At 48.5% G+C, this 21,085-nt stretch overlaps 2 protein-coding genes across 3 annotated transcripts; both read right to left on the bottom strand.

Annotated features, from left to right (window-relative positions):
* Positions 1 to 1,282: 1,282 nt before the first annotated feature.
* On the bottom strand, positions 1,283 to 4,577 carry LOC131481765 (USP6 N-terminal-like protein). The gene is made up of 5 exons (XM_058671889.1): positions 4,230 to 4,577; positions 3,201 to 3,321; positions 2,589 to 2,683; positions 2,152 to 2,217; positions 1,283 to 1,456 (listed from the first exon to the last, which is right to left on the bottom strand). The coding sequence occupies exons 1-5, from the start codon at positions 4,329 to 4,331 to the stop codon at positions 1,283 to 1,285; spliced, it is 558 nt and encodes a 185-aa protein (XP_058527872.1). The 5' UTR covers positions 4,332 to 4,577.
* Positions 4,578 to 4,667: 90 nt separating this feature from the next.
* On the bottom strand, positions 4,668 to 7,933 carry LOC131481659 (USP6 N-terminal-like protein). Of its 2 annotated transcripts, XM_058671407.1 has the most exons (7): positions 7,704 to 7,925; positions 7,295 to 7,364; positions 7,050 to 7,138; positions 6,379 to 6,415; positions 5,996 to 6,076; positions 5,470 to 5,577; positions 4,668 to 4,987 (listed from the first exon to the last, which is right to left on the bottom strand). In XM_058671407.1, exons 1-7 carry the CDS (start codon positions 7,718 to 7,720, stop codon positions 4,874 to 4,876), a joined length of 516 nt encoding a protein of 171 aa, XP_058527390.1. In that variant the 5' UTR covers positions 7,721 to 7,925; the 3' UTR covers positions 4,668 to 4,873. The 2 variants fall into 2 exon arrangements, with proteins under 2 accessions (XP_058527390.1, XP_058527389.1); XM_058671406.1 differs by lacking the exon at positions 4,668 to 4,987 and having other exon boundaries at positions 5,075 to 5,577; positions 7,704 to 7,933.
* Between the last annotated feature and the right edge of the window lie 13,152 nt (positions 7,934 to 21,085).

The following is a 21,085-nucleotide window of genomic DNA, read 5'->3' on the forward strand; positions in this document are numbered from 1 at the left end:
GATGCTCTCCTTTAAAGTGTGCCTGGGTATGCCCAGCGTCCTCTGCCTTTGGGACTCTGTTCCCCAAGGACACAGCAGTGACCCCTTCTGGGAGACTCCCCTGCTGGGAGACTCACCATCACTGCCTCTGCCACATGAGGACATAGAGAGGGCACTGGCTGGGAGGCACAGCTGGGCCTCACCAGTACCTGCACGGGCCTGTGCCTGGCCTGCTCTGCAGCCTTTCTGTGCCGCATGGCTGACCCGGGCTCAGACCACCTACGGAAGCAGCAGCAATGGACAAGCACAGGGACCCTCCCCATCATCACACACAGCAGCGTGGTGCTGCTGGTCATGCTGCCCTCTGTGCCCTCAGAGACATGGGCACCAGGCTGGGCCTATACCCTTGCACTCAGCTGCAGTCAGTTCTTCCCTTGGGCCTGCAGTCCCTGCCTCTGGGTCTGAGCTGCTCTTCTGTGTAGGATTTGATGCCCACAAAAGGGTCACCCGGGCCCATTCCAGGTGTTCTCCAGTGGCTGCAAGAGATGGAGTGACTGGCTGCTTTGACCCTCAGGGCCCAGGGTCGGCCACAGCCAAACATCTGTGTAGCCCCTCCCATATGCAGGTGGGAGTCCTGCCACACCTCTGTCCTATGAGGCTCCTGGGAGTTCAGCTGTGGGCACCAGGCTTTGCACCTGTGTTGGGGCCAGTGAGGGAAAGATTGCCCCTAGGCAGAAAGGGACACTGCCCTCTGGCTGAAGATCAGGGCAGTGCTCTGGGCTCCAGGGTGCAGTGAGCCAAGGGCCTGGGCCCTCCCACTGCTGACACCCCCACGGAAGAATGGGCTGCCTGAGACCTGCTCTGGACTCACCTTCAGCAGGCAGGGGGCATTTTAGCTTGGCTAGCTCCCGCTTGCAGCCCTGCAGCTTCTTGATGACAACCTCATCGTCCAGGGCCCAGGCTTTCTTCAGGGTCTCCTGGAGGAACTCCTGCAGGTCATCCGTGGACATCCTCTGCAGGCGCTCTAGGCATGAGGGAGGGTGTCAGGCTGGGAGTGGCCAGGGGGATGGCCCAGCAGCCATGGCTTCTCTGACCCCTGTCTCTGGCCTGTGCAGGGGTTGGATGAACCTTGGACACCGATGGGTGTCAATCCCACCATGGAGGTGTCACACTCATAGGAATGACCTTGGCCAGGCCTCCCTATGGGCTGTGCCGGGCTGAGCTTGGGATGACCTTGGGTGCACTCAGAGTCCCCCAAAGGACCCTGGGCTGCTAGAGCACCTCATCAACACCCACATCCTGCTCACTGAGCTTCAGCAAGGGATCCTGGCTCCTCTACCCCCAATGCCCTGGCCTCTTCAGTCCCTGAGAACTTACTCTGATGCACCTTCAGTGTTGTATAGGCCATTGTGGTGAGCATCTGCTGCCCCTCCAGTAGGAATAAGTCCCACAATCTAATCGCCAGTGAAAATGGCACCTAGGAAGAGCAGGTGTGAGAGGACCTCACCCATCCAGGGCTGAGCAGGGGCCCCCTAGGGGCTATAAGGTGGGCAGTGCCCATGCCCCAGCACAGCCACACACCCAGGAGGCTGCCTACATGAAGCCATAGGATCCTATGTGAGGGTCTCATTTCATTGCCAAGTTGGCCATGTCTGTCAGCCACATCTGAGACCACTGAGGATCCCACAGCCTAGGGAGAGGAGGGCAGAGGCCTGGCCAGCACACCCAGTACCTTAGCGCCCACCAACACTGCTCTGTGCACTTTGGAGACCACACTGCAGATGCCAGCATACCTGTGAGCTGCTTGAGGGGTCAGAGCTCCTATGGGAGCCAGGTAGCCTTCCAGGACTGAGTCCTGGGCAGCCCAGCTACACACTGGGGTGGATGCCCAGGACTCAAGCACCTTCCCTCTCCTTCTGGAAACTCCAGGCTTTTCCAGGTTTCTCTGGATGTATGTTCTCCCTTCCCTGCTGCCCTGGAACCTCAGCCTCTACCTGGGCGGCCCCCTGCAGGGCAGGGTCTGGCTTGTGTGCACAGAGGGGTCCCTCCTGTGTCTGCTGGGTTGGAGGAGCTCAGCCCTGCTGTCGGAAACTGGACACAAAGTGGGGGGAGTGGGACAGCCAGGCACTGGGGCATCAGTTGCCTTGGGCAAAGGGTTCCCAGGGCACTTACAATCTCCAGAAAACATTGTGTAAACCAGTGCTTGGTGATGCTCCCAAGGCATATGCTTTGCTCCTCCTGAGGAAGAGAGAGGGGGAGTGAGGGTGGGGAGCAGGCCTGAACTCCCCCTAGCCTGAACCCTTGGCAGGGCCCCAGGGTGCAGGAAACCCAGCAGCAGGTGCATGTGCACCTCACAGCCACACAGGCTCCTGAAGGGAACCTCCCCTCCAGCCCCTCTCCTTCAGGAGAGAGTCTGTTCAATCTATGCCAGCTCTGGGGACAGTGTGCTGGAAAGTGAACCAAATACCCACACTGTTGCAGACCCAAGCAACCAAGAAAAGCCTTGTTTGTGATGCGGCTTCCCTTGGTCCCAGGCAGCCTAAACACTCCCTCTGGCCCCCACCTGTGTGCAGAGCCCCCCAGAGCAGGCAAGTAGGCACTTTACTCACCAGGTGTTTTTCAAGAGCAGGGAGTGCCTGGTGTATGACATGTTGCAGACGCTTCTGCAGGTCTTCCAGTGTCCCTGACCCGGGCTTGTAGACATCTGAGTAGGATCAGCCCCCAGCCCTCAGATCAGAGCCTCTCCCAGGAAGAGCCATTGGCCTAGGGTGGGGTCTTCCTGAGCACTGAGGGGAGAGGGAGGCTCTCACGGGGCAGGTGGGGAAGACACCTGGTCAGGGCAGAGGAGCCACAGCGGAGGTGGGTGCAGGTGGGACTGTGTGGGGCCCAGGCCAGGCTGCCCCTGCTGACAGCTGGGGTGACCGCAGCCAGTCTGGATGTATCAGCACCATTCAACCATGCTGAAGTGAAGAGGGGTGGCCTTCCAGGGGATGCTGCCTTCTGGGGTTACCCGGTCTGGGTCAGTGGGTGAGTGTCTGGGTGGACAAGTGTGAGGCAGGAGGGCCAGTTGGGACCCAAGAGATGCCTGTTCAAAGCCATAGCCTGGGGCCTTTGGGAGACGGGAAGTGGGGGCTACAGTCTGACACTGGGGCACTAGGCTGTGTGACCATCAGTGGATTTGCATGCCCTGGGCCCAACACACCCACCCTATGTGCACCAACCTCTCAACCCATATTTTTTATCTTCCATTAATTGTACTAGGGCCCAGAAGGCATCTTCTTCGCCCATCCACATAAGTAGCATTGCCGCTAGATGGCTTAGGCCCTTGCGATAGCCCACCTCCTATAGAAGCACAAATGCACATCAGTGTGACATCCCACAGCTTGTCTGTCCTCAGGTGCCATGGGACCTGTCCTGAGAGGGTGGGGGGTTCATGCCCTGCTCTGCTACTGCCACATGGGGGTTGTGACCTCAAGATTTGGAGCACACATGAGATCCCAGTGTCCCGGGAGAGAATCCCACAAGGCCTGGGCTCAGGCAGTGCCTGGGGAAAACCAGAGCCAAGGATACATGTACCCCACCCTCAAGATGTCAGGCTGCAGCAGCCTGCTGCTGGCATTCAGGCTCCACCCCAAGAGAAGCCCCTGTGGGTGCCCTAGTGGGCATTTCAGACAGGAGGAAGAAGCACCAGGGTTTGTCTCGCTAGGTCCAGGACCCAGGCTGTCTGGATATCACTCCCACAGTCACCAGGCAGGATGCCCAGGTGAGGTCAGGAAGATGGGGAGCCCAGACCTTGTTGGCATCACCCGAGGACTCTGGCAGCAACTCCCCTCATGGGAATGTTCTGAGAAGGTTTGCAATGTGATAGAACTGTGTGGCATTGTAATTTAGGCCAGTGACACCTGCCACATGCCTGATGGGTACAATGGCATCAGGAGGACCCAGACTCAACTGTGATGACCACAGCAGTCACACAACTTGCCTATCCTCCTTGTGCAATGCTGGTACTGAGGAGCATCCCCAACCCTATCTACTCCTGAGATATGGAGAGCAGTTCAGTAGGATGGCACCTCTTTTGTACTCAGGGCTTGAGGCTGGGTCTTCGGAGCCTGGCCTCAACCCCTTGCTCTCTCAAGTTATGGAAGACAGATATGCACCCCCGCCCCAGTGCAGCCTTGGCTCACTGTGACAGACAACCTGGGTGGACACCCCAGGGAGCAAGACCGGATAGCTTCTCCCAGAATACTTACGGGGTCATAGTAGGAGTAAGTCAAAAGGACCTGGAATAAAGCTTGCTGTCTAGAAAAGAGAGAGAGGAGACTGCGCTTCCGAATCGCTGGGGAAGTGTGCATGTCTGGTGTGTGTTCACATGGAAGGTGAGTGTTATCTTTGTGGTGTGCTCCAAGTGCTGGAACCCCTGCACATTCCTCCTAGCAATGACCCAGAGTGACTGTCCTGTCCCACACTCAGCAGTTAGAATGGGTTCATTTCTCCCATTCTAACAGCGTGCACTGGTGCCGCCTGGTGGTTAGGCACTGAGCAGGTGTGTATATGTTAGGCAGGTGGATTCTGTGTGCTGTCCTGGAGTGTCCCTCCTAGCCCGGGCCCACATCCAGGCAGAAAGCCTCTTGCTTGCCTTCTTGTTACTGAGCCTTAAGATCTCTCCATTAAATGAATCTGAGATCTTCATTTTAGATATTTTGTAAGTATCATCTCCCTGTCTCTTTTCACTTCGTTCCTTAGTGTCTTTTGGAAAGTAAACTGTTCAATATTGCGAAGGCCCAGGCACCCATTGCTTTTTCTGGTGTAAATGACCCGTGCTTTAGGTTTGCACCCAGTGTTCCCTGGGACCCCTGTCCCTCCCTGTCCCCAGGGCTCCTGCAGCCCAGAGGCCTTACTGTAGTCCAAATCGTGGCAGAAAGAAAACATTGTTATTGAATGTCCACAAAATATCCACATCGATCTCCTGAACATGGTCTGAGCAGAGCCTGGCCCTCTCTTTCAGTTGCTGCAGGGCGGGGCAAGGGGGAGACACCAGCCTCAGTGCCAGGCACGGGCCCACCACCCCTCAAGCACCCCACGTCCACAGCATGGGGAGAGTTCCCTGAGGAAGCTCACTCCCCTGTGGGTGCAGACAGAACCAGCTGAGGGCCCCTAGCACACGTGACCGTGCTCTCACTCCAAGCAGTCTCTTCACCGGGACCCTGCACCTGCTCTGGGCCTTCCTGTGGCCAAGCAGCTGGGGGTGGGGGCCCAACAAGGAGGAGGGCTGTGCCTCCAGCAGATGTGCAGGTGGCCAGGCCCAGCGGAGTCTATGGAGATGAGCAGGAAGACTGAAGCAGGATCCAGAGAGGAAGGCCAGGGGAAGGGAACCCTAGGCCCACCTGAAGGGCCACTCAGCCTGGGCTTCAATGTCCACCACATGAGAGCCGCTGGCTCCTGGCCAGGCCTGAGAAGGTGGGCCACCTCAGGCTCAGGGCCCTGGCATACCTCGTATCGCCCTGGGTTCTGGGTCTTCCTCTTTTGTATATCCAGGATCATAGACCAAGCCTCCCCACGCACCTCGGCAGGGATACCCTTGGAAACTCTCCTATGAAACTGCAGGAAAAAAAGGGCTGTGGTGAGACCCCTTCCCAGGCTCACCTTGGGGAGTATGCAGGGTGAGGGGGCATGCAGGGGAGGCTGGGAGCTCTGTGGATCCGCCTAGCCCTTCCTGGATCATGGCTCACAATGACTCGGGCCCACAGGCCCTGCTTTATGCTGTCTGCTGCCTGTGGGGCAACAGGATCCAGCCCAATGGTGACACTGGATTTTCACCCAGGTCAGCGGTGTGTGTGTGTGTGTGTGTGTGTCTGTGTGTGTGTGTGTGTGTATGAGAGGTACAGAGGACCCATGTTCCCTTTGAGGCAGAACAGTGGCCTTGGCCAGATGAGAGGCAGGCAGTGCCTGACAGCCACGGGTGCTACTCAGCCCAGCTCTGTCCCAGGTTCCCCAGCGGTCCTCCTCTTTCTGATACCTTTTTGGTGCTGCAATATTTGTCATAGTTCTTAAGCATTTTAATCCATTTCTGCACTCTGCGGGATGCCTGGAATTTATACTGGAAAAGGAGACAGGAAGCAGTGAACCGGAGGCCAGCCTCCAAGTGTGGCCCCCTTGGGTACACCACAGGAGTCCTGTGGACACCCAACACAACGAGCCAGAAAAGACAATAGCCATGGACACAGGCCTTGTGGCTAGGGGAACCCGGGGGACTTGCCTCTGATTACAACACAGCCCATGCACAACTCTAAGACCCCTGAATCCCCAGTCACATCTTATCCATGCCAATGGATCACACAGGACCCACACGCCTGCCAGGACTGCCGCCCAACCAGCCCAAGGCCAAGGTCAACGTCCCACCTTCTTCCCAATGGTGTCATTGTTGGGAAGTTTCTCACTGAAAGGGAAAAGAGAAAATCATGAAATGGGTCCCAAACCAAGCACTGTTCCTCTCCCAGGCAAGGCCAGGAAAGGACCAGTGTCACCCTCCTCCTGCCTGAAGCTCAGCCCAGGGACTGAGAAGGGACAGGAGAGGTGGCAACCCCGCTGGCAGATGCCTAGCAGACCTTGGTGACCAAGAGCACAGGCATCCCAGGGCCAGGCAGGGATGCTCACTGTCCCTGGGGCCCAGTGTTGTCATCAGGCACACATGCTCCCATGGGATACATGAAAAAGAAGAAAGGGAGATAGTGAGAGAGAGCCTGACATATCACTTCTCGGCCTTTTGGCTAAGATCAAGTGTGAGAGAGAGACTGACAGACTGACTTCCATCCATGGTGAACCAGGACAAGATCAGGGGCCAGGAACTTAATCCGCATCTCCCAAATGAGTGTAGGGTCCCAAGCACTTGGTCATCTTCCACTGGCATCAGCAGGGAGCTGGATCAAAATTAGAATAGCTGGGACATGAACCTGTGCCCATCTGGGATGCTGGTATTGTAGGTCTTGTTTTAACCTGCTACATGAAAACAGCTGCAGGAGTTCTTGAAACCCAACCCTGCCCAGAGATGAACTGGGGTGCAAACAGCTCACCACAGAAAACCAAATTTATCTGGTTTGAGACAACCATGTTCTTCATCCTCGTGTCCCTGGAACATTTCCTGATGCATTTTTTGAGGACCCTGCAGCCGAAGGGGACACAAGTCAGGAGCCGGGGGTGTCAGAGTGAAGGACAGTTGCACACCCCTCTCCCTTCTGTGTCCCCTTGGGTCTCAGGGTCACAGTCACACCCAGCGGGGTTAGGGCCCCACTTCTTCTCCCTGATCCCTGGCCAGTACCCTTTCATATTTCATAATTATCGACGCACGCTCCCTGGCCCATGGGGACCTCGCAGCATCCATATTGCATCTGCAAGACAAGACACACATACAAACATGGCTGAGGACTGGAGGACCCACAGGAGAACTGTTACCCTGAGCTCTGTCCCCCTGTCAGAGAGGGACAGCCCCACACCCAGGCTGACAGGCATACAGTGGCCAGACCACACGAGGGTGTCTTGCCCAGGGCATGGGGATGGAGGGAAGGTCAGGTAGTCCTGGTCTTACCTCCCAAGAAAGATTCCTCCCCCTGTGGGCAGCCAACACCCTCCAGTAAACACCACTCCCGCCCCTCCACATCTCTGGGATTCTCAGAGCAGGACTGGCTGCCCCCACCTGTGATAAGAGCTAGAGAGCAAGTTCCACTCACCTTCGTCGAGAACTCATTATGTTCTCACACTATATCCGTCTCCTACATTCACCACCAATACCTGTACAGGTCAGTAGTCAGCAGGCTACTGGCCACTTGTCACCTAACTACCCAGAGGGCGTACCTCTCGGTGACTGTGACATCATAGAATGCTGCCAGCCACTCACAAGTGGTGTCTCATGTGGCAGGAGGGTCAGGGTGTAAGCCATGCCTTCGTGAAATACCTCCAGAGATTGGCCCTGTGGCCTCTTTGGGGCCCAGGTGAAGAGGGCAGAATTGACGTGCCATGAACTCAGGGTGCCAGTGTCCTCTGTTGCCTGCTACAAAGGTTCCATGTCCCATTATACAGGCCCTACTGCACATCCTTCACTTCTTCCTCTGTGATGTGATTCCAGAATAGCTGTTGTGGCCTCTTTACTTGAGTGCGTGTAGCACAGGGAGCCCACACACATCTGTGCTCCAACTGAGGTCCCCCAACTCTGTGCTTCTTGCTGCAATGACAAGACCTGGGACTCCCTGGTGCCACCTCACGTCCTACCACAGGCCCCATCCCAGCACTCCACCCTCTGCTGTCTCCTCCTGCTCTCTTCCTGCCCCTCCTTCCTGGGGTTTTAGAAGTTGGAGTCATCCTGGGACAGAGGGGAGAGGAGTGGCCAGCTGAGTACAGCCTGCCTGGACTTCAAGCTGGCCTGGCCTGACCATGAACAGCAAAAGCCAGAACCCTGTCCTGGACACTGAGTACAGCCTCAGGATCAGTCACTGGGACTCCCCAGCACCAGCCCCTGATCCACAGGCTGGTGACACTGGGCAGCTGCTGACCACAAGGACAGGGCCAGCACATGTGGGCAGGAGAGGCAACAGGCCCACAGCTCCTGGAGTGCTCAGCGCCAAGATGGCCAGCCCCGGGGGATGCAGCGGTCACTGTCACCAGCACTTCAGCCCTGCCAGCACCTGAGCCACCACAGGGATCGCTTGTCTGCTACGGGAAGGGGTCACCTCACCTTCCTCAAAGGCAGAACCACCCTGGTCAGCCCCCCCACCTACCTATTTGAAACAAGGCACTGTATTTCTCTAGGACTCAGTTTTCTCACTTATAAAATGGGGCAAGCCCGAGTCACCAGGTAGGCACGAGGAAGGAGTAAGAACAGGTGCTTCTGCATGGGTGGGAGCTTTTCACTGTCCTCTCAGCTCCCTGAATGTTCCCTAAGCCATGGCTCCCTCCAAGGGCTCACCAGCAAGGCCTCAGAGGCCATGGGCATCTCAGCTCACACAGCTGCCTCGCCCACCTGCACAGGGGACAGGTGTCCACAGAACTCCCTGCTGGATTGAGCAGTTTCTCAACAGGAACGTTTAATTTCTGGCTTTGGGAAGCTGCCATTACAATACTGCCCTGTTTTCCTTCCCCAGGCTCTGCCCAAAGTGCAGGACTAGGCTGGACTCTAAGGAACAGGGACCAGAATCATGCCCTAGAGATGGGGGAAAGGGGCACACAAGGGACATTGGGTGAAGTTGCAGCCAGACTCTGTCACCTGCCCCTGTGGCTGCAGAATCAGTAACAGCTGGGACTCAGTTTCTGAGTGTTGGGATGCTGAGGGTGGGAGGGATGATGAAACCTGTGGAAAGGAGGTGAGTTGCCTAGTTGAGATTGCCAAAGTTGGTGAACCGGGCTGGGGCTATGTAGTGTTGGACTGGGCAGGAGGGCTAGGTTGGGGTTGGACAAGCTGGACTCAGGCGCCATGTTGTTTCCCCAACAGGACCTTCCAGTGGGAGTCTAAGGGAGTCATGCTTCAGGAACAGTTTGGCTCTAGAATTCTGCTTCCCAAGTGCTGTAGTCTTTGAGCCTTCAGAGGTAGCACAGCACAACCCTGTGGAATGCCAGGTGAGCTACATGGCTGGGTTGGGGTGGAAAGGCCCAGCTGGAGCAGCGGAGCAGGTCAGGGTTGTGTGGGTGCTAGGGTCTCATGGGTTCCAGAGTCACACCTCAGGACCAGTGTGGCTGCTGGAGGTCGGTTCACAGCACACGGAGTGGACTGTGTAGCCCTCGGGAACCCCTGCTGCAGCATGCCTTTGAGAAGGCCTAAGTGGAGGGGTCATGGGCTGGAGCAGAGGAGTGGGGATAGAGCTGAGAGGCTGGCATCATATGGGTGTCTGGTTCACACCAGGACCAGCTTGGCTGCCAGGCTTTGGTCTCTGGGCCACAGAGGTCCTTGGGCAGGGACAGACTCTGTAGAACCAAGGAACTGAACAATTTGGGGAAGTGGAGCAGCCTCTCAGAGGCTTAAGGGTCATTCTAGAGGACTGAACCAGGTCACATGGGTACCAGGATATAAACCAATGACCAGATACAATCAAATTAGTAGAGAAGAAACTCTGCAAGATATAGGCAGAGACAAAAACGTCTCGTAAAACAACCCAGAAGAATAGGCAATTAAAGCAAAAATAAGCAACTGGTATTGCACCAAGTTAGGAAGCTTCTGCACTGCACTAGACATTGTCAACAAAGTGAATAGATAACCAAAAGAATGGAAAACATTCACAAACTATGCAGCTCATTGAGGATTAATATCCAGAATCTATAAACAGCTCAAGAAACTCAACAACAACAAAGCAAAAAATGAATTGAGAAAGAGGTAAAGAACCGAAGTGGGCAAGTTTTAGAGGATTAAATGCAAATGGCCAACAAAGGCAGTAAGAACTGATTGTTATTTTTAGCCTATAGTATAGTTTTTTGTTGGTACATTAATATTCTTTTTTAAAAAAACTTTACTTATTATTATCATTTTATGATACAGTTCCATAGGCCTTGGGATTTCCCTTAACCCCTCCCCAATTCCCTCCCCAATCACTGAGTTCTTCTATACCATTACTAATGTATAGTTCCTCATACGCAGTCATATGTCTGTTATTGCGGGCATTGACAATGTCAGAGAGTCCAGCATTCCATTGCCAAGATATAGTAAACAGTTTCATTGTAAGTCCATCTTTGTCTGGAAGTAGAGATGCATACTACATTGTACCCTCACATCTGGGTATGTTAGTCTCCATTTCATGGTTACTGTACATCCCCTTAAATGAAAAGCCACAATACAAAATCAATAACAGGGAAGAAAAAAGAAATTTACAATACCATAAAGCTAAATAACATGCTACTGAATGACTAATGCGTCGCTGAAGAATTGTAACAAAAAATCAAGAACCTTCTTGAAGAAAACGATGCTACTGCATGATCTATGAGTCACTGAAGAATTTAATGAGAAGAAAGTGTGTTGAAGAGATGAAACTAACAAAACACCAAAATCCATGAGATATAGTTTTCACTGTTATTTGTTGGTGAGATGCGTCTCTTGTAGGCAACAGATAGATATTTTTATCCAATATACTGATCTATGCTGTTTAAGCTATTTACATTCAGGGTCAATATGAATGGGTAGTAATTTGATTCTGTCATTTTAGCAATGGGTTGTTCATAGTTTTATGTTATTGAAATGTGGTCTTTGAACATTTTTACTATGGACACTTTATTTTTGAAAGATCAATGCTACTTATTTTTTTTTTAAAAAATATGATACTGTTCCATAGGCAGAGGTATTCCCCCTTCCATTCCCACCATCCCCACTGTTTTCTCCCATGTTATTTTTTTTATTGCATTTCACTTTATAACATCGTTTCATAGGCTCTGAAGTTTCCCCATCCCCTCCCCGTACCATCCCCCCATGGTGGCTTACTCCACCTTACTGCAGTATTACAGTTCAAATCCAGTCACGCTTCTCACATTGTAAGCATGTACCATGCATAGAGTCCAGCATCTTATTGTCCTGATCAATGCAACAGTTTCTTGGGGAGACCATCTCTGGTCTAAAAAGCAGAGCTGGCAGAATATCATTCCCAACCAATTAAAAGCTATAACAACATCAATCACAGTTTACATCATGGGGTTAATTGACATGGTATTGAGTGACTGATAGGTTAGAAAATGCAAGTTCTTAACCACATCCTGTGACTACTTCATTGACATTTCAATTTTAGTTTATATACAACCGGTTTCTATCCACCTTAACATGGCTATAGGATACTATTCAGCTGTCTCATGTCTGTTTTCATTTTTGTATTTAGCTGTTTACTGTATTGAAGCATAATGCTTACTATAGAATCTAATGATTAGGGTTAAATTCAGCCTGTGAAATTGATCCAGGTGTGGGAGTGGGCACATTAGGGAAAGAGTGGGCACCTCCCTTTGGGTTGCCACTCCAACTGATGAGCATGAGAACCAGCACTGGGGCAGGCGTGGCTAGACAGAGAGCTTCACTCACTAGCAGGTTTGTGGGCTGGACAGTGGGGCTGGTTGGGTTAAATTAGGCTTCAGTGCCCATTGACATGCATGAGAGTTGAACAAGATGTGGACTAATTGGACCAGACTACTGTACACATTGGCAAGCACGGGAACCACATCAGGGGTGGGCCTGTTGGAGGTCATTGTGTGTTGCCCCAAATAGGCTGCAGCTCCCACTGCTTTATGTGGCCAAGTGTGTTCTGGGTAGGAGCTGGCTGGGCTGCAACATCTATTGGTTTGCACAGAGGACAGGGATGGAGACAGAACTCACCCAGTCACTGAAAACCACCAGTGTGCACATAAGCTGACTGGGGCAATAGATTTTGTTAGACCCTGTATTGGCAAACACACACATAAATCATGTCTGGGATCACCTCAGAAGAGGCTTATTTGGGGAATCTCTCAACTGAACTGCTGGACTTAGAATTCCAACCATGGACAAAATTGCAGGGTTCATTTTCCTACCATGGGGTGCCTGTGTCAGAGCTGGACCTCCTCAGTTGCCTAGACAAAACAGTGGACATCATAGCTACTTGCATGTGGAGAATATGATGGTACATTAGAAGCTGCAGAAGACACCTGGCACCATAACAGAGAATGGAGGACAGGATAAACTGATCAACTAAGCCAAGTATTAGCAGTAAAAACCTAGGCAAATGGAGACTCTATGGTGGACTATGTCAGTCAGCGGATTCTGGAGAGATTTTGTCATGTTCGGGGTGGTGATATCAACAGCAATTCAGAACTGTTGAACTATCAAAACCATTTGAGCAGTGCCCTCAGAGCATGCCCCATACTGAGGACTTTCGGATGGTTGAGAAGCTGGGAGTGGCTTCTCTCTTTATTTTCTCCCTTCTCCCAGATACATGAAACCAAAAAGACAATGTGGAAACAATGGTCTAACCCACTTTCCTTTAGCTTTTGACCCTCTGCACACTAACCAAGTATGCAACCACATCAAAAAATAAAAAAGTTAAACCAAAACAAAGCAAAAAACAAAATTATGTGCCCATTGTAAGATAGAGAAAAGAGAGGCCTATTGGGGGGATGTGATGGGAATGTGATTGCTTTGTTGTTTATATGGAATATGCAAAATCCATCTTCTGTATTAACCAATATTATAATTATTGTCACTTTTATTTCATGTTTATACTGCAATGGAACTATGATCTTCCTACTTTTCAGTTGTGGGATATTAAAACCTGTGAAAACCAGGTGGATTAAAATTATGTCTTATGAAATAATGATGACTAGAAGAGTGGAAGTGATTCTGGGGGTATGGCAGGTGTTGAGGGAAACACTAGATATTGCTCATCACCCTAACTCAGCACACCTTCCTGGATATCCCGAGGAGCAGGCATCTCACCAGCCACAGAAGAGTATCTCAAAAACAAAAGCCCTCACAGTGGAAAAACCTGGGTTTCAGCTACCAAAACAGTAACAGAAACTAAAGAAGGGAGCAGCATGATTCCACAAAGGAAACACAGAAACATTTCAAAATTATAGTGTGAACAGAAACAGAAGTGTGAAATGTCTGAAAAAGGCAATCAAAAGAAAGATCATATATTTACTCAACAATACAGAAAGACAAATACATGAGCTGAAGAAATCCATACATGACATGGATGACAAATTCTGCTGGGAGATATAGATACTGTTTTGAAAGGAAGCTGAAGTGTAAGAAATGAAAAAGTCAATATGTCAAAAAGAAATTGTAAACCCTTAACACAAACCCCATGAGAGATAAGAAAGAATAACTGAAGTGTATATGCACCAAATCCCAGGGCACCTAGACATGAGAGAAATATTAACAGAATTAAGGGGAGAAACCGACTTCAACGCAATAATAATTGGGGACGTTAAAGCCACATTAACATCCAAAGACAAAGTAACGACAGAAACTCAGCAAGGAAACAAGAGAACTCACCAACACAATGCAATAAATGGACTCACTTGGGATCTACAGCATCGTTCATCCTACAGAGATTACAATATTTTTATCAGCACATGGAACTGTCTATAGGATTGACCACATTCTAGGCCACAAAACAATCCTCACCAAATTTAAAAAAAAAATGAGATAACACCATGCATCTTCTTAGACTATCATGGAGTGAAACTGGAGACTAATAGGTCAAAAACGCCAATTAAATAGGCATGCCACAGGCAGGACACATTAGTCATGCATCTAGGCATTTTAGATTGTATAAAACAGAGATGAAGCAAAACACTCTGCAATTATAACTTTCACTGCTTATGGTATTTCCAATGGGATCATGCACATTTACTTGTTGGCTGTTGATGAAAATCTTTTGAGATCGGTTGTTTCAGTAGAATTTTGAAATTTCTTCAAGGAGATCTATTTCTGTAGATTAATTCCACTTCTTGGTGTTAAAGGCTATTTTGATAAATAATATCATTTAAAATGAAAAAAATACTCACACAAGTATTTAGAAATTGGGCAATATGGTGAGGAAATATGTACCTTCAATCCACTGAATAAAATTACACCTGTGGCCAAAAAAATGGTTTTACATTGTATTATGAGGTTAAAAGCACAGTGGTACATCAAGGGGTAGAATGGCAACAGGAGAAATTGGTCTTCAGATTCTTTTTCTAAGTTTTACCTACTTTGTTACATTTTTATCATTTTGGTCAATAATTCTCAGGGGCAGATTACAGAAACTCTGTCGGAACATTAAATGTTTCACGAATATGCACTCAGAACTGGAAGATCTTCAGAGTCAGGCCTCGTGTGATGGCTTCATTGGTTACTCCCTCCACCTTGTATGGCTGTAAGTCTATTACGGCTTCTCTAAATGTTAAATGATGCTTTCCACATGCACATTTACAAATCTTTTCCTTATGTTAGACTAAAGAGAGCTTGATTATCATGTGTTGTGGTCATGATTGCTTCTGCTCAATCCTACTGGAAGTTCTGTGCCCCGCTCTGTGTGGTTTCCTAATTCTTTCTCCGGATTAGTAAAGTTTCCATTTATTATTTCACTGAATATATCGTTAAACCCAGCTTCTCTTTCTGAGCCTTCTGTAACTCCCATGACTCTCATATTTGACCTTTGAGTAGTTTCTCTTAATTCTTAAAAAACAAAAGCAAAAACAAAAACGTGTTTTGCTTCAATCGGATCCATTTCCACCTTTTTAACTGTTTCCCCATTGTGGTAGGTAATATCTTTCCAATTCTAAGATTTTTCCTTTTGCCTCACCCATTCAGTTACTGAGACTTTCTACTGAAGAACTGCAGATAGATTAACATAGATGCAAAAATGCTCAACAAAGTACTAGCCAACAGAAACCAGCAACAATACATCAGACCGACCTTCACTTGGACCAGTGGGATTAATCGTTGCCATGCAGGGATAGCTTAACATGCAGATCAACACGTGATACACTGCCACAACAAAATGAATAAGAAAAGCCATATGATCATCTCTGTCGATGCAGAGAAGGCATTTGACATATTACACCACCATATCATGCTAAAAACCTTAAGCAAGACAGGCATAAAAGGAACATTCCATTAACACATTGAAAGCAATACACAAAAAAACCCAATGCCAGCATCATACGGAAGGAGGATAGCCTGGAAGCTTTTCCACTGAGATCTGAAACTAGACTAGAATGTCAATTCTTACCACAGCGATTTAACGCAGTACTGTCCTTCCTAGAGCAATTAGGCAAGAAAAAGAAATTAAGGGAATTCAGATTGGAAAAGAAGGACAATTACTTGTTTGCAATGACATGATTCTCTACATAGAAGAACCAAAGACTCAATGAACAAAGTACCAGAATTCATAAGAGAATTTGGAAAAGTCACAAAGTACAAAATCAATGAACATAAGTCAATGACTTCACCATATTAAATCAGGTCCATGGTTGAAAAAGGAATTAGTAAGAACAGTCCCATCAGAAATAGTGCAGAAGAACTTTACATACCTTGGACTAAACCTAAGCAAACACTGGAAGACCTCTACTACTAGGAAAATTAAGAAACATGAATAGAAGGAGATACGAAATGATGGATTAAATTTACCATGCTCCTGGATCAGCAAATGTCCACATTACCAAAAAAATTAAAAAGCAGCTTCAATATGATCACAATCAAACTCCCAATACCATTTTTCTCAAAGCTGGAAAAGAGGATACAAACATTCATCTGGAAACACAAGAGACCACAAATAGCAAAAGCTCTCTTGAAGAATGAAAATAAAGCTAGAGGAATCCTAATTTCAGATTTTAAGATATATTAAAAGGCACTGATCAGCAAAACAACCTGGTATTGGTATAAAAGCAGAGGAGAAGATCAATGGAACAGAGCAGAAACCCAGAAGTGAACCTACACATGTACAGACACTCTTTCAGCACAGATCACCAAGGGAATAAGGTTGGTTTCTACAACAATCACTGTTGTACTAAGTGGATATCCACTAGCAGAAGAAACAAGATTCCAACCTCTCACTTTTATACAAAAATCAACTCCAAATGGATCAAGGACCTACATCTACAGCCAGAAACAATCAAATTATCAGAGGACAGCATAGGAAGCACTCTACAAGATACAGGCATTGGTAAAGACTTCTTAGCAAAGTTACCCAACACGGTCGGTGAAATAAAAAAAAACTAATGGGACTATGACGTGTCTTACAGCACGAAAAAAATCAACAAAGCAAAGGGGCAATCAATCAACAGAATGGGAGAAAATCTTCACAGAATAATATCCAGGATTTATAAAGAATGCTATAAACACAACAACAGCAAAGCCAACAACCCTTTAAAGAAATGGACCAAGGAGGGTGTGGCAAGATGCCTCAATGGCTGAAACCCTTGCCTTGCATGCACCAGTATCCCATGTGGGCACCAGCTCATGTCCCCACTGTTCCAATTCCCATCCAACTCTCTTTACGTGGCACTGGGAAATCAGTAGAGGATGGTCCAAAAGTGTTGGGGCCCTATACCCATATGGGAGACCCACAGGAGGCTCCTGGCTCCTTGTTTCACATTGGTTCAGCTACGGCCATTGTGGTGCTTGGGGAGTGAATCAGCAGATGGAAGATCTTTCTCTGCTATCTTCTTCTCTCTGTGAATCTGCCTTTCCAATCAAAATAAAAACAACTCTATAAAAAATAAACCCTTTTAAAAATAAAAAAAGAAGAAATGGGCCAAGGAAACCAGCATTTTTCAACAGAACAAATTCAAACAGCTAATAGACAAACAAAAACACTCAGGCTCCCTAGCAAGCAAGGAACTACAAATAAAAACCACATTGACGTGCCACTTAACTCCAGTTAGAATGATCTAGACACAGAAATCTTCCTACAGAAGCCCCTCTACTCTAAAACCGGCCCCAGCAAAGCAGAACTCATGCAGTTCCATGTGCTGCCTCCAGCCCCCTCACACTGGAGCCCAGCCATGACCAGAATGTCTTCAGTACCCATGATCCTATCAAACAGCAACCAGGGAGAGCATCCAGCCTCAGCCGCCAGTGGAAGGGCTTCATTACAGAACCAAAAAAGGTAGAAGGGGCATGGCCTTGGGCCCTAGACCGGACTCTCCTGGCCTGAGCCACCTCCCCCACTCTGCCCAACTTCTGCAACAGCCTGTGCACTGTTAATTCCACATCCTGTGCATGCCCAGTCTCCTCTTCATGGCACAGGGCACACAGGCCTGGGGTCGGCTGCTGTGACACAATCCTGGAGCTAGGCCTTCAGCAAAGTAATGGATTTTTACTGTATGTGCCATTGGGGATACACCCAAAACCTGGGAATGGGGAACAGGGTCAGCCTGATGGTGCCTTCCTCACACACTGAAACTGATGTAGTCTCTCCCTCCTGTGGATTAACTTCATGGGCTTCCACTGCTTTCTGAACATGGAACTGGGTGGGGGCGTAGGGCACGGTCAGGTTGATGGTGGCATACCAGGATGAGCCTCCTCCTGCACTGCTGACATGCCATACGCACACCAGTCTGAGTCATAGATGCTCCACTTCAGATTCTCCCTGATAACAGTCTGAAGGAACAGTGGAGGCTAGCACAGTTCCCAGGCTCCTGCATCCACAGGGGAGACTCGGAAGAAGCTCCTGGCTCACTGTGTTGGATAGATTCAGCTGCAGTTATTATGGCCATTTAAGGAGTAAACTAAGAGAAAGGAGAATCGATCTCGATCTCGCTAACACTCCATTTAAAATAAGATCAACAGAAAAAAAAACAGTTTTTAAATACATGTAATTTTGTAGCCAGGCAGAGTCTAGAGGTTAAATCCTCACCTTGCATACACTGGCATACCATATGGACAGTGGTTTGTGTTCCTGCTGCTCCACTTCCCATCCAGCTCCCTGTTTGTGGTCTGGGAATGTAGAGCATGACCAAAACCTTGGGAACCCATATCCACAACCCACATGGGAGACCTGGAAGTAACTCCTGGCTTCAGATCAGCTTAGCTCTGGTCATTATGGCCACTTGGGGATGGAAGAGCTTGCCCTTATCTTCTCTCTCTATATCTGCCTTTCCAATGATTTAAATACATAAATCTTTTTTAAAAAGCTATTCTAGTGTAAGTTTTGCTACATGAAACTCCTATCCTTTCAATTTCATCAGTTTTCCTTCCTTTATTGGGTGGTCCATAATTAATGGAACCCTATCTGCTTAGCTCTGGTAAACATTCTGCAGGAGGAGTAACCTCTCAGTGGACTAGAAAATGGGTAACGTGAATTCCATGTGACTCAATGAGTCTACTTTAGCCAGTAATCCCTGGACCAAATAACCTTACCATTCCTTTAACAATATGGCTTTATCCATTTTTGTGGCCACGTGACATAGCCACTAATCATGACACATGAACCAGTAAATAACTGAATTGCATTTATTTCCTCTGCAGAGCATCTGACAGCCAACACTGCAGCTTCCCCTTCTGCGTGCTAGGCCAATGCAATCCCAGTTCCTTCTCTTAAGACAAGGCTGTCTGCTCCTCACACAGCTGTTACCATCCATTCAGTAACACCTTCTGCAGTGTGGCTGATCCACTCGTGAACCAACAGTTCTGCAAGGCAGGAGACCAGGCTGAGCCCCATTTCCCCAGAGGGTATGGATTTGCTCTGCCCTCGGAATGCTTTCCGGCAAGTCTCTCTGCCTGATGAAGTTCCTCTGTGAGGAATCCACATTGTCCCTCAGTGGTCACATCCCCTCCTTGGACATACCACCTCCAGGTCCACTGTTGGTCACTCTCGATTCCTGCCACTCCTGCTGCGGAGCACTGTGTCCAATGCAGAACTGGCATGGCAGTTCTCGGTCACTGTAGTGCTGCCAGTCAGAGGCTTCACTGACTTAACACTTCCTACATCAGCCATGTTCCTTCTGCAAAGCTTGCATATCGAACAAAGGAATCTAGGGATTTTCTTTGGTCCAGACAAAACAAGGCTTAACTAACAGGTCACCCTGTCTCATGGTACATAGTGTCCAAGTACCTCATTATATTATACCTAGTTCCAGATCTTCTCCCTTAGTTGGATAATTTAATTTTTGAAAAATTTTCATATTACCCTTTAATTGGTAAAACCCAGGTGGTTATTCCTAAATTCATTCACAACTTTAAGCTTTCTTGGCCTTCTTGAAAATGGGTTTAACAATAATCCCAGAGGAGCAGAGGTGCATCAACACAATCCACTTAACATCTGTGCAATGGATTAATCACTGGGGCCTTGTATTTTATCAACTGCTGAGTGTAGGTTTGTCTTGCTTTCGTTTACCATGTATTGTCTCAAAACAACCATTATATTCAGTTCAGGCACCTTGCACTGGGCAACTCCAGAATGCTTATAACTTCTATCAATAATCATTGGCTTTCCTTTTGCAAGATGCACAGGGATTGCACAATTTCTTATCAAATCATCATCTACATAGCGAAACACGTAATAATGGCTGACTTACACTCTTAAAAAAAACTGATTTCTTTTTATGGGAAAACCAGATCAGATTTATGGAAATAAGTTCAAAAGATCTTCCATCCCCAAATGGCCACAATGGATGGAGCTCAAGCAATACAAAGCCAGCTTCTTCTCAGTCTCCTACATAGGTGCAGAGTCCCAAGTCTTCAGACCACCCTTGAGTGCTTTCCCAGGCCATAAGCAGGGAGTTGGATGGGAAGTGGAGCAGCTGGGACCTGAACCAGTGTCCACATGGGATCCTGGCACTTGCAACATGAGGATTTAGCTATTGAGGCATTGCACTGGGCCAATCAATCTCATAAAACTTGTATAAAATGAACTATAATTGGAATATCAAGATCATCTTGAGAGATTGTTTAAAATCAAATTGTCTAACTTCCCATAAAAATGCATGTTCTCATTTTCTTTACCTTGTGATACAGCAAAGAACATGTCTGCTCTATTTTGAAACCTCCAGGTCTTGTGAGGAGAGTTCCTTCTAGGGGTTCTGTGTCCACACCACACGTGCAGTGCCTACCTGTCTCTACCTTTGGCACAGGCCAGGAGACTCACTGGAGGAAGAACCAAGCAAATGAAAACCCAGGACCACTTGCTTGCCTCCACCCTACCTATATCCTGTCTCTCCTCCCATCTGCCCACTCTTATAACTCCAGACTCCTGCTGTTCACTTTCTCTCAGGTTTGCCAGGTGCTGTCACTGTGCTTCTTCCATTTTTACTAGAATTTGGAGGCAGAACTCTCTCATTAGGTTACTTTAAGCAATCCAACTATCAACACTACAGAGAACACAGGCAGACCTGGGACATGAAGGAAACTCCTACATCAGGGCTACAACTTCCCCAAAATGGAGCTGCTGCTTTGTTTGTGACCATCAGTAATGACCACACTCTTCACCCCTGCATTTCTGACTTTTGAAATTGCACCCTTCAGAGCAAGGACAAATCAGTATTTGAAATGAAACAAAACAGTCATTAGGACATGGGAGAGCATGGTAATGAGTTGTGTGTTTCATAAAAACAACAAAAACTGCTTTGCATATCACTCCACCAGGCACCAGGCAGAGCACAGTCACAAAGAGACCAGTGGAGGATGACA

Source organism: Ochotona princeps, chromosome 13, assembly GCF_030435755.1.
Source record: "Ochotona princeps isolate mOchPri1 chromosome 13, mOchPri1.hap1, whole genome shotgun sequence".
In the NCBI taxonomy this organism is placed as follows: Eukaryota; Metazoa; Chordata; class Mammalia; order Lagomorpha; family Ochotonidae; genus Ochotona; species Ochotona princeps.

Coding starts and splice junctions, on each gene's coding strand:
- LOC131481765 (XM_058671889.1), bottom strand. CDS start 4,331: ATGCACACTTCCCCAGCGATTCGGAAGCGCAGTCTCCTCTCTCTCTTT. Junction 2,684..3,200: donor TAAAAAATATGGGTTGAGAG/GTTGGTGCACAT, acceptor GATCCTACTCAG/ATGTCTACAAGCCCGGGTCA. Junction 1,457..2,151: donor CACAATGTTTTCTGGAGATT/GTAAGTGCCCTG, acceptor TGCTCTTCCTAG/GTGCCATTTTCACTGGCGAT.
- LOC131481659 (XM_058671406.1), bottom strand. Junction 6,077..6,378: donor ATGACACCATTGGGAAGAAG/GTGGGACGTTGA, acceptor CTCCTTTTCCAG/TATAAATTCCAGGCATCCCG. Junction 5,578..5,995: donor AATATTGCAGCACCAAAAAG/GTATCAGAAAGA, acceptor TTTTTCCTGCAG/TTTCATAGGAGAGTTTCCAA.